Raw genomic sequence first — 12,349 nt, 5'->3', positions numbered from 1 at the left:
GGGGAGGGGTAGAGAGAGGCAGAGGTGGAAATTCATGCGGCATGCCGTTAACGAGACATGGGTTCACCAAGTCAACAGTTTGCCTCAATTTGTTGTCAGTCCAATCACATTCTGGCAGAAGGCTGGGATGTAGGTGTGTATAGCCTAATTATGCAACCAGTTGAAGCCTATACCAACTTTAGCTGTGGCAGCCAGGTTACACACATATACCTTGCTAGCCAAATTACTGCATGCAAATAGCTGTAACCATGTTACCTAGCAAGCTTTCACAATAAGACAATACTAACTTGAAGTTACCCTTTGCATATGTGTGCTTATATGGCCAACTGAATTGAAAAAGTAACTGGAAAATTGGAATACACCGTTTCAAACTGAGAATTTAGGTCTGTGAGCTAAACAACTAGCTTTCTGCAGTAGCTCAAAAATCTGCATTTTGGATATTTAGCCTGCAAAAATGAAGTAATATATCAACTTTTTGTTGTGCTTAAATATTGACCAACAGAAAGGAACAAAATGATGAATAAAAATCAGAATGAACCATGTTTATGAACATTTGCTTCAACAGTTTGCTATGTTTAAGCTGATTTAGACTTACAATAAAGAAATAGCATGCTAGCTAAAAACATGTACTTGTAAATGACCGCAGACATTTTAACAAGTCACCTTGCAAAAATGAGCCACAGTATCAATGCTAACGCAACTTATTTTTTACATTTACCTATGGTTCAAATTGAAATTAATAATAAAATATGTTTTTAATTTTGTACACAAATTCAGAATTGTCTCTAATACGTTTTTATCTTCAGCTCAGGAAAAGTAAACTAACATATTAGCTTGCTAGCCGTAGTACAGTATGTCGCTAGCTGTTTCCATTTTTGCCTACAAAAAGGAAGCAAGGTATCAACTTTCATTTACTTTTTCTATCTGTTTACTTAAATGTTGGCCAATTGAAAGAAACTAAATAATAATAATAATTTGCTCTCAAGCAGGCTCAAGTAGTAAGCTGAAAAACTGCATGTGAATTGCCATAGTTAGCCATGTTAGCTAACTGGCCAACCAAATTCTAGCCCAGAATATACTTAAGTTGAATGTACTTTTCAGATGCTTTATGGCCAACTTAAATTAACGAAATGATAAATAAAAAAAAGACTGAAGATTGAAGGATAACCGACCGTAACACCTCCCTCTCGCCTGCCTCTCGTTCCTCATCTCTAATGAGGCGTTCCTCATCTCTAATGGTGTTGTTATTCCTGGTTCAACGCCGGGCATCCTGAATGTTTGACCACGACTAGGAACCGCAGGCCATCAGCCTGTGCAGCTCATTCTAGCTCGGCCTGGTTTGAAGTAATGCTCAACAGCAGACTTTGCTTAGTTGCAAGCCAGTGGAAACAATACCCAATACTTTACACTTCCAGCAGTCATAGGCCTAATCTACAATGCACGCTCAAGGCACTGTGCACTGGAAAGTACAGTACCTCTCAAACTTTTATGGAGCTCATTGTGCTGTACAATGATAGCAATAATGCAGTAGATCACTGTGCTTTGTTACATAACAATCTTGCTTAACGCAACATTCAATTATGCATCTCCAGACGTTTCCTGTATTCCCGAGCAGCAGGAATCAACCCACTCGTCCTGGAGAGCTTTCATCCCGGTTCATATCTCTCCATCTTAATGTTGTCTGGAGCTGGTGACGCGGACGCAGAAAACTTAAGATCGATTGTGTTTTACACTGCTGACGCTGATATAATTCAATTTAGAATTCTAGACGGTGATGTATTGTCCCCTAGCTCAATTAGTAATAATACATCATAATAGGTGGTATAATCATCCTCAATCATTTCCACTGAGCAACAGGAAGACGGTATCCAGGCAACCTCCGGCACCAAACCAAAACAGCAGTGGACTAAAAGCCAAAACACAAAGTGTGTGACATAACTTCCAGGATGATAAACTAATTATTCAGACTGCATTCCACACTCAAATGTTGTGACTCACACACGTTATCTCCATAACCAAATTGACGAAATTTGATTTTAAAGAATGGTGTTTATTTTCAGGCTGGCACCAGGAGTTGATGCAGAGCAGAGAGAAGAGAAGCAGAGAGACTGATACACGATACATGTCCGGTTGTCATACACTGACAAAGCGGAATCAGAGAGTGGACATCGATTGGCAATCGGCTTCATCAATGCAAACCAACCCACACAAGACAAACAAACGGCATCATGCAATGCGTGCCTGGGCAAATTACATTCTGAAGCAATAAGCATCTCGTGCTCTGTTGTTTCGGGCTGCTTGCTGCGTCATGCATCTCAATCTCATTTCAGTTATGGCCGCAGGGTGCTGACCGGACAGGGCCGGGCAAGGCAGGAAGTTGACAAAATGTAATATGCATGTGAAAATTACGCCCCCGATGATCTGAATGTCAGCGTGCCTGCTGCGTAGTTTTGCATTTGCGTGTGTTGTATTTACATACGAGTGTGTGCAAAAGGCTAAATCATCCCATCTATATGTGATGCGTGTGTGATCTTTCTGGCCCGATTAGGCAGATTAGACGGGCTTCCCGTGGGATCGGCCTCCATTTGTTAAACATCTCCTGCCCTGGACATTAGCCACGTACAACAGCCCTCCGGATAATTGAATCAATTACAACGGCTCTGTCTCCTCCGTGTTTCAGTCGCAAAACAAGCAGAACGGAGCGTTCCAGCGAGACCCGACTACCCGCAATTAGGCCCATCAGTGGAACACATCGCTCAGTGAGGGGCAGAAAAAAAAATAAAAATAGAAAGAGAAAAATCAAACTGCGATAATTATTGTGTTCATGCACGGAGCGGCTGGGCTGTGTTCTGCTGCTAGATGGAAGTGGGAAAGGACACAGTCAGAGTTAGATGTGTGTGTGTGTGTGTGTGTGTGTGTGTGTGTGTGTGTGTGTGTGTGTGTGTGTGTGTGTGTGTGTGCGTTGCTGCGAGGCATTCGGCCAGCTCTCCTCTGTTTGAAGGCACGGTGCATTGGCTGAGGAGGTGATAGTGTTGATGATGCATTGCAGCAGATACAGGGCGGTATAGCACACATTACCCACAGCTACTGGCTCGCAGTCACACAGGAGTGGCTCCCTGCTCACACAGTGTTCCACTCCTTTTCTCCGAGGAGAGCAAACAACAGTAGTAATTCTGTTTTGTGCGAGTGTGTGTGTGTGTGTGTGTGTGTGTGTGTGTTTGAATCCATGGTTTGAGCTGCCATCAAGGTTGGACTTGCTGACAGCTACTTTCTCCCTTTTCAGTTTGGACTTTTTTGAATTATATATATATATATATATGAAGGTTTGCCTTTCTTTCAGCGTGTCTTTCCTTTTTCTCCTGTTCTCTCTGTGTTTGTCATTGAAGACCGTGAAGGCAACACACTTGAGTTGTATTTTTTCGAAGACTCTAACTTTACAGGGCGAATAGTCATATAGCGTATAGTTGCGTGTTTGCTCATATATCACAATTTCTTCCAAATGACGTCGTATAATTGTTTTCTCTTTCTGTTATAATTTGTGCTTTTTAAAAATACAAAATGTCTTGGGGTCCTGGGGGACCCCAGTCAAAAGCACCTCATTCCTCCTCTGCAGTTTTGGTAGATGGAACTATTTATTGAGTTCATGTTTGTCATGGGTCCTAATTCAAAATATCACACGCTATCAGGGGGGTAGAGGCACTTCAATCATTTTGAAGGAGACAAATTACCTCATGTGTTATGTCTATTGTCTTTTTATGCAATGTGCACCATAATTCAAAATTTCCTAAAATCATAATAATTTGATAATAATATACATATATGTTTCGGGATGACATTAATTACATAACCAATAACACTTTGAGAAGAAATAAGTTAATCATTGCTATGGTGGTTGTTTCTAACAGTAGTTTATTCAGTCGGCAGTCCTTGCATGTTAATTAAAGCCGGTGTGATGACGGTTGAACGAGTTTTGAGACTCACAACAATGGTGATGCGAGGCCTCTCCATGGCGATAGTGATGCAGTTGAGGAAGATGATGATCAACACAATATGGTCAAACATCTTGTGGTTGATGATCCTATTGCACAGGATCCGGAACCTGACAAAAGAAAAACACAGAAATGTAAATCTTCAGTGACGGTGGAAATTGACTTTGCTTATAGGTATGTAACTAAAACAAACAAAGTGCACCAACAAGTGTGTTTTACTGATAAGAATATTTAACGAAGTAATTTATTTGGAAAACCCTATCAGGCACATATAATTCAAAACGGATTTGTATTTGTCTGGAAACTTTGAGTAAAAGTAGTAATCCTGCATCCTAAAATGAAATAAAATACTCTTTTACAAGTAAAAGTCCGGCATAGAAAATGTCTCTTTTTTTCCCCAATGTTGCTGTGGATAATGGGGACGACACTTTCTTTAATTGGTGCTGTACAGAGCGAGAGCGCTGCAGTCGGAAGGCTCGAAACGGGCTGCAATGTTTGTTTTGTTATGTTTTGTTTCACTTTTTGCCATTTTTCATGAGTTGAAATAAAACACGTTTTCTATGCACATGCACAAAGGGCTTACTTCTGTCATAGTTTGTTCACAATTTTGTAACTGTCAACATATCAAGATGCTGACTAAAACAGCACGACTGGTACACAGGTTTGCTTCGGGCTGGTCACTCTATAAAATGTGTAGTTTTATCTTGAAAACATTTATCAGACACTGAATTATGGAATCTTGGGAAACCAGTCAGTGTCCGTCCGGTGTGACCACCATTCGCCTCGTGCAGTGCGACACATCTCCTTCGCATAGAGTCGTGTGCGTCCTGGGGAATGTTTTCCCACTCCCCTACGATGGCTGTAAAATCTTCATCTGCAAAGTCGCCGATACATCTTCCCTGTGAATCGCCGTGGTGTATGATTATAAAGTAGCATGACATGGAAATAATCAAGCAAACAACGAAATGCCTGTCGAAATGCAGCTCGGCCCAGGTAAGTTCTATAAGACCTGGAATAATATTACATGCTGTACATGTACTGTACATTGACTGAAACACTGTTCACACTTAATCAATGAAAGACTCTCATTCCATAGACACTGTGTAATGAACATGCGGTAGAATTTAAGAGTTATTCATTACGACTGACTTTCATTCCCAGACATGAGAAGGTTCCCTGGCTTTTAGCTCACGACAAACGGGAAGAAAGAAAGAGGGGAGCGCTCGTTAAACATGGCAGTGGAAGGGATTAAACTGTGCATCAAATCCGCTTTGATGGTTCACATCGGCGTACAGCGGGGGGGGATATTGTGGGGCTCAGATCTGGGATTTCTGGGCTTTATTTGGCCATGCAGACACCATTGTGTCAACACTTGCTGAGTCTGCGTGCGTCTGGCTGTGGTGATCATAATGCATACAGTATACAGACCGAGTGAGCTAATATATCTTTGATATCTGCATGTCAGAGCCTTGGTGCTAAAGAATTCATAAGCAGGAGGGGGGGGGGGGGGACACACTGAAAAACGCATGCCTCTGATGCCAGCTCCTCCTCCACGGTTTGAAGGCCGGCTGGGAACTTTGAAGCTCAAAAAAGGCCCCCAAGACTTACGAACACACACACACACCAAAAACACCCGGAAAAAAGGAAAAATAAAAAACTGTCACCACACGCTCGAGCAAAGAGCAAAAATACCCATTTCTGTTCGACTTAGGATGTAAAACAATAAACAAAATCACTTCCATCTTGACGCTTGGGTGTTTATATGAAAAGATGTTGTGTTGGCTTTTGCTTTGATGGTATTTACTGACCGTTATTAGTTTTCTGGCATCAATGGCTCAACTGCTTCTAAATGACAGTTGACTTAATTGACTTCAAGTTACTACGAGGAACTTTCATATTGTGTTGAATTTGGGGGTCTTTAGAAAACCTCTCTCCGATCTAACACAGTGGCACCGATGACGAGCATTAGGAATAACTACACAGAAATGGCCAATCTTCATGCTGCAGTCTTGTTTACTCATGTGGCTCATATAGAGGCATCAGCATTGCATTGAGACTGTTTCATAACCTGATAATTGTTCCATGTAGTAACTTTAAATATTGATTTCTGTTCGTTTTTAATTTTGAAATGTCACTATAACGTGTCCAAATACTACTCTCATATAATTCTGTACATCTTGACACTTTCCTTTCAATATGTTTGCTGATTTTAACATGGTAAACCAACTCTTAATATTCCTCCTCTACATTTTTTAAAACTTCTTTTTCGCGTCTCTGTGGTGTTTTTGCACTTCCCGGTCACTTCAGCAGTGTATGGGGTAGTGTGACAAGTTCTTTTGTAGAGGTTCGGGTTTCTGTGGGCGCCCTGGCAGACTGGCCTGACCCCTTTGTGGGGAATGGCAAGAAAAGATAAGAGCCGCTCATGCTAATTACCCAGTTCTTCTTCTGTGCATTCCAAAGAAACCAGAGACATAAACCGCATCACTTCCTGTGTGCTGGGTGATTGCTTTCCTCCCAAGAGCTGACAGATGGCGAGAACATTTAATGTGTTCTTCAGCTATCGGCTGAACCACTGTCGTGTCCTATCATTCGGGAGTGGGAAGTAGCAACACAGAAAAGTTTCGACATTTAGAAAATGCCACAGATCATTAGTTTTGCTAGAATTTACTGTAACTCCAAATACATCCTCCCTGCTGTGTATTTGTTCTCTTCTAATCTGTATCTTATACTGTGCTGCTCAGATGACCCACTCCCCCCACAGGGTATAATGTACTTCCACACAACCCTCAGTGAGTCCCCGGTCCCCGTGTTGATATTCCACTGTTCTTACACATCCCCAGTCTTGCAGCGAACACATCTAATCCCAGTGACTGCATCACAGTGCACCTTCATAGCCTGGCCCACTCCTCCCGCTCACTGAAAACGTCCCCCGCGGTAATCATCAGTAGCAGCAGAAACAACAGAGAGCACATAGGCAGGTTGAGGTGAACTCGGGTCCATGTCAAAGCCGCTGGACTCCGGCCCCCCCCCCCAGCTGCTGTCTCTTGATGTAATTGTGAGCACAGGTGGGCGTCCGCGGTGGTTCAAGGCCAGAATGGGTGCCACGCAGAGCCTGTGTCCTCGGTGTCACTCTCAGCGACAGCCAAACCGTGCAGCCCGCTGCGATTGAAAGCCAGCGAGAAGCCCGGTTTGAGCCAAGACCCTTCGGGTTTATTAATACTCTGACAGTAGCAGCCTGCAGGGAGCTTTTCCCATTAACCTTTTCCAAATCATGTAATACGGCCGACAGAGAAGGGAACCATCCAGAACTTCTGAAACAGCTCAAGTTCAACCTGGAGGCTGTTTCTTTATTCCAAATCAAAGGAAAACCTTTTCATACTGATATTGATGTTGTATACACATTGTCAACGCCCATAGTATGCTACAGACAAGAGCACCTCATACAGTGTATATCCTTTGAACAGTGATTTTGATCATTTTTATATCCTTTTTTTTAACAAATGCACAAAGCGGGTAGTTTACAGAGGAGGAAGTGGCTATTTGGCTGATAGTTGGGTAAACTGTAAATCGCCTGAAGGGGTGGGTATACCCTGTTTACCTGCGCATACTGAGTGCACATATCCTTAGCTATCGACAGTTAGCATTTTAATCCATCTGCCACTTTAGAACATTCAACATTTGGAAAGACCCATCCTAACGTTTCTGCTTAGAAAGTTTACAACCTCGTAAGCTAGGCTAACTAGCTTCCACTCGGAAAGCAGTAGCCAGTTAGCCTGGTCTGCAGACTTTGGCACTGATTCTCACTCGATGTTACTTTTCAGTCATGCAATTCTAACATCTGCCGAGTCATTGGTAGCTTCCTGCCTTGTTGTGTCAAGCTAGCATTATCTGTTAGCATGTTGCTGTTGGAAGAGTAAAGAAGTGGTATTTCAGACAAATTTTGGTGCCCACGTCGACAAATACCTTATTCCCACTGCATGGTGCCAGGTACTACCCACAACTTCCAAGTGAGTCGAGTGGAGTGGAGTCGAGTCATGCCGGTACAATGCAGTGGAAATGAGGCTAAACACTGTCATGCAATAATCAATTTACAGTCACTACATTGTCAGTAATAGTCAAAACACACTACACTATGTAGAGCCACATACACTGTAGAGAAATAAATATTATTTTTGGTAATTACAATTTTGGCAAAGTCCAAACAAACACTGAGGGCACATACACCGTTCTCTTATTTAATCAATTAAATTATTCAATTAAATGTAGCTTTAATACTTGAATCTGAATAATTTGGAATGGACATGATATGATATTGGTGGATAACATTAAGTTCCTATTCATTAAATTTAGTTTGTGTGTGCGTTTGGGCGGGGGGGGGGACGGGACTTGTTGTTTGATGTTTAATTAGCATGTTGCGGCGCTGTGGCGGCAGGCTGGGGCCAGCGTGTTGCATCGTGTTGCCTTCACAGCCACATCCTCCAAATAAGACAGCAGAGACACACGGATCAAAGCCCCAGAAGGGGAGGAGGAGAGAAGGACGAGAGGGCGAAGGAGGGTGGGAAGCGATGGATTCAGCACGTGGCTGAGATAACATGCAGCACTCAGTGGGAGAAGCTCCCTTCCTCCCTCTGCTCCTTACTCACCCCTGACATGGCAGAAATGTGCAGAGAAAAGAGACTTCTGAAGGAAGATTGTGGGAGGGGAAAGCAGCTGGTTGGGGAAGGGAAGAAAAAAAAAATGCTGTGCACACATTGCAGCAAAAAAAAAAAAACACTGTCATTACAGTCAGCATTATGGGATGTCAGTCAACGTGAAAAATCCTCTTCTTGTCAGGACGTTGGCTCAGTCTTTTCCTGTACTCTGGTAACAAAAGTCAATCATTTAAAAAGTGCTGTGGACTCGTTTTCATTTCATTTTAAAAAAAACACAGCCGAATTGATCCCAACTGCTACAGGAGGATACAGTTCACACAAGTGTTTTCGTTTTGGAATGCTGTGTACCCACAAATTGCCCATATCAAAGAAAAATAAACTGTGAAAAGTGCAGAGAGGCAGAGTTATGGAGATGAGCGAAAGGTGTGAATACTACCTCGACTCTGGAGGGAAGAGGTACAGTGACCAGGTGTCCCTCTGTCGACACCACTCTGGCTGTTTCTTCTCCAGCCAGTGGAACACTCTGGCAAAAGGACCCTGGAGGGAGGCAGGAAGCGCACAGCACATTCATTATTCATATGCTCACAGTTTCCTGTTTGTGTTTTGGGAGCAACTATTTCTCTCCACGGATAGAAGCTTTCGAATTTGCTTGCTCTTACAAAACGGTTTGTTTCATACGTATGAATGAAACAAGGTTTGTCAAAAAAGGGCCAGCTACAACATCAATGTACAGTAAACTTAATATATTTGCAGATGATCTTTTAATATATTTAAAGGGCGGGTCCATTATTGTTTTTTTTCTTTCTGTGGGGTTCCTCTACGTTTCTAACCCCAACCTGTCCCGTACCAGAACAAGCAAACATGCACACATGCGCGGACTGACCAGGTTGGCCTCCTCCTCTGCATTTTCCTCTTCCGTGTTGTCCTCCAGAGAGACGTGAGTGGGGCCCAGGGCTGAGGGAGAGCCCTTCCCATTGCAGCCACTGTGCTCTGGGGGCAGCAAGTGGCCCAGTGACGGGGGTCTGGAGCTGTGCATACTGGCTGAACGGTACAGGTAGGGCACCTACACAGGGACAGAATGCAGTTGGATGCTGTAGTCTCATTATCTTATACTGTGTGGTGTTGGTCTGAATAACACATCATCATAGACGAATGCCAATGAGATGGACTTACAGTTTAAGGCTCTAGGTCAAATGTCTTACCCAGAACTCTAGAGATTAATCAGAGGTAGAAGCAGCATGTACCTGAAGCAGAGCATCAGGGGGCAAATCCATGGAGCTCCGGGTCTCCACCGACTCCATCCTCCGGTGTCGGGGCCGTCTCTGAGACTGGGTCATGGAGTCCGTCCTGACCAGCGAGGCGTCATCTTCCTCCATCAACCCGCCGCCTCCTTCTCCCCCGCCTTCGTCCGAGCTGGAGCCGCCCTCACCGGAGAGGAGAGACCGTCGCTCCCCGGACTGCCGCTTCTGGCGCTTGAGTGACGGGGCGCGACCCAGGCTGTTCCAGCTGGACCGGCGGCTGGTCCAGCCGCTGCCAGAGCTCCACGGGGCGTTGGGGGAGGAGCTCTGGGCGCTGGTCTGGAGCGGGAAAGAATGACCAGGAGGGCAAGAGAGGGACAGAGTGATAATTAGCAGGACAGAGAAAAAAGAATTACAAGAGGGGCAGTGTGTAAATGTGTCCATCATGTCTTAGAACTCTGGTGGTGTTGCTCTTTCAGGCAAATAAACCAAGCAGAATTGGGTTGACTCGGCTTGACGTGAGCTGAATTGAATAGAGATTCATGCTGACAGGCAGACGGGAGCGGACGTAGAGATCTGGGCTTATTTTTCTCAGGTCTTTATCCCGATCATCAGTTTGTCAAATAAAGAGTGGCAGTGGCAGCAGTTAGTAGAGTGTCGGACCGGCACGTCACATTAATCATCATCAATCATTATGACTTCAGCAGGAGACATACAATGGAAGAGAGACGCTCGGAGGAAAGCCAGGTAGCGGTGGGGGCTGGGGGTAATTCCTGGCACCTTACATGTGTATTGACGGATATGTTAATGTTCATCCTGGAAAAGGTTGATTACACTTGAAATCCAAAGAATGCTTTCATTGTATGTGAGAATAACAATGAAGATACAAACCGGGGATTTGTCATAGCAGGCTGGGTCCATGGAGACGTTGCTGCCTCGACGGGACTCGTAGTCCAGGATGGGGTCCCCCCCAACGGGCAACTTGGGTACGGGCATGGGCGTGGCAGCCGTGTGGGTAATCAGAGGTGGAGTCAGACTGGTCTTCAGGTCCACATGACCATTTACAGGCACTACTAGTAAAGGAATAGGGATGAAGAAAGTTGAATTTAGTGGTTTAGGAGGGGGTTAGAGCAATGAGGATGAGGGTTAGAGAGGATTAAAGCAACCCATTCTCACTCCCAACTCGTCAAATACGATACCGGCGCACAGAGGCACTCTTTAGCGTCTGTATGAGACGCTCAGTGCTTTCAACTAATCCAATGTAAACCCATCTACATCTGTATTCGACAGACATTGTATAAAGAGCAAGATAGTCCTTTTAGTGAGGAGTGGATGGAAACGTCAAACAAAAACAGGACTTTCAACCAGGAGACAACCAATTTGACTTTATTATTGTTACGTAACTTACATACTTAACATGTGTCACGTAACAAGCGTACCTATTTTACGTAAAACTTACTTGACATACCCAAACCACAATCTTTTCCTGAGCCTAAAACCAAGTAGTTTGGTTTCCTAAACCTACAGTTACGACATAAACCTTTTATTTTGAAAAGACACGCTGCCCACTGACACGTCCAAGCATAGAGCTCACCTAGAGCATCATAGTTGGACGTGAGAATGTGTTGAGGACCACGTAAAGAATGGAGAAGAAAAGGAATGAGTCTAGTGCATTTAAGATGGCGACGATGAGAACAAAGCAACAGAGGTGGGAGATATTTGGGAAGGAACAAAGAAAAAGTTCATAAAAAAAGCATTATGGAGGAGAATGAAAGTGCTAACTTGAGGAAAAAACCGGCAGGAAGAGGTGGCGCACAGGGAGGAGCGCCACGGGGGCCCGCCCTCAGTAAAGCAGCACACCGTACTTAAAAATGGATGTCTCGTACTCTTCATTGAGCAACATGAATATTTTAGCGGGGCATTAGTCTTGCGGGATGCATGCGAGAGAATATGATAGTTGGCAGCAACACAAATGCGTGACATGCGGCGGGGCAATGCAACTTTAATCACGCTAATTCCTCGGTTGTTCCAACCTTTACCCGAGGCCTAGGAGATGTATATTAGGCTCTTCCAGCTACGTAAGCGGTTTCACGCAGAGCATCTGAAGGGGCCGAAGGGGGGAGATGATACCGTACGTCTAGGAGTTTGCACTCCACGCGGCAGTGTTTCCATTGGGCTTTTCAGTGCTGCGCGAACAGTAATTAGAGGGAGCGGGTAACTGGCGTATGAGGAATTATGGATGAGGCTGCTGTTCTGGTTCGATGCGGCGCAGGCACGAGCCGACTGAGTGTGGATGGAAAAGCAACGGGAGGGTGGGGGGGGGGACAAAGGCTGAGACAGACGTAGAACAGGTGGGGGATGTTTGCACAGGGTATACTTCAGATTCCTCCGGCCTAACTTGCTGCTGTATCACAAGCTATGACATACATTTTGTAAGAAAGACAACACAGTGTCTAATCAACAGCGCTCA

At 44.3% G+C, this 12,349-nt stretch overlaps 2 protein-coding genes across 2 annotated transcripts in view; both read right to left on the bottom strand.

Moving 5' to 3' along the window:
* Positions 1–12,349, bottom strand: part of spata20 (spermatogenesis associated 20) — a 231,491-nt gene that overhangs the window by 18,740 nt on the left and 200,402 nt on the right. The gene's annotated exons all lie outside the window — the stretch shown is intronic.
* Positions 1–12,349, bottom strand: part of cacna1g (calcium channel, voltage-dependent, T type, alpha 1G subunit) — a gene marked incomplete at its 5' end in the record, with an annotated part of 205,250 nt that overhangs the window by 51,135 nt on the left and 141,766 nt on the right. Inside the window, 5 exons of the mRNA XM_079182289.1 lie at positions 3,982–4,099; positions 9,078–9,178; positions 9,525–9,704; positions 9,886–10,218; positions 10,771–10,952. Of these exons, the coding sequence (XP_079038415.1) occupies positions 3,982–4,099; positions 9,078–9,178; positions 9,525–9,704; positions 9,886–10,218; positions 10,771–10,952 (914 nt within the window). The remainder of the gene's footprint in view (positions 1–3,981; positions 4,100–9,077; positions 9,179–9,524; positions 9,705–9,885; positions 10,219–10,770; positions 10,953–12,349) is intronic.

Source organism: Pholis gunnellus (genome assembly GCF_910591455.1).
Source record: "Pholis gunnellus genome assembly, chromosome: 21".
Taxonomy (NCBI): Eukaryota; Metazoa; Chordata; class Actinopteri; order Perciformes; family Pholidae; genus Pholis; species Pholis gunnellus.
This window is presented reverse-complemented; position numbering and strand designations above follow the sequence as displayed.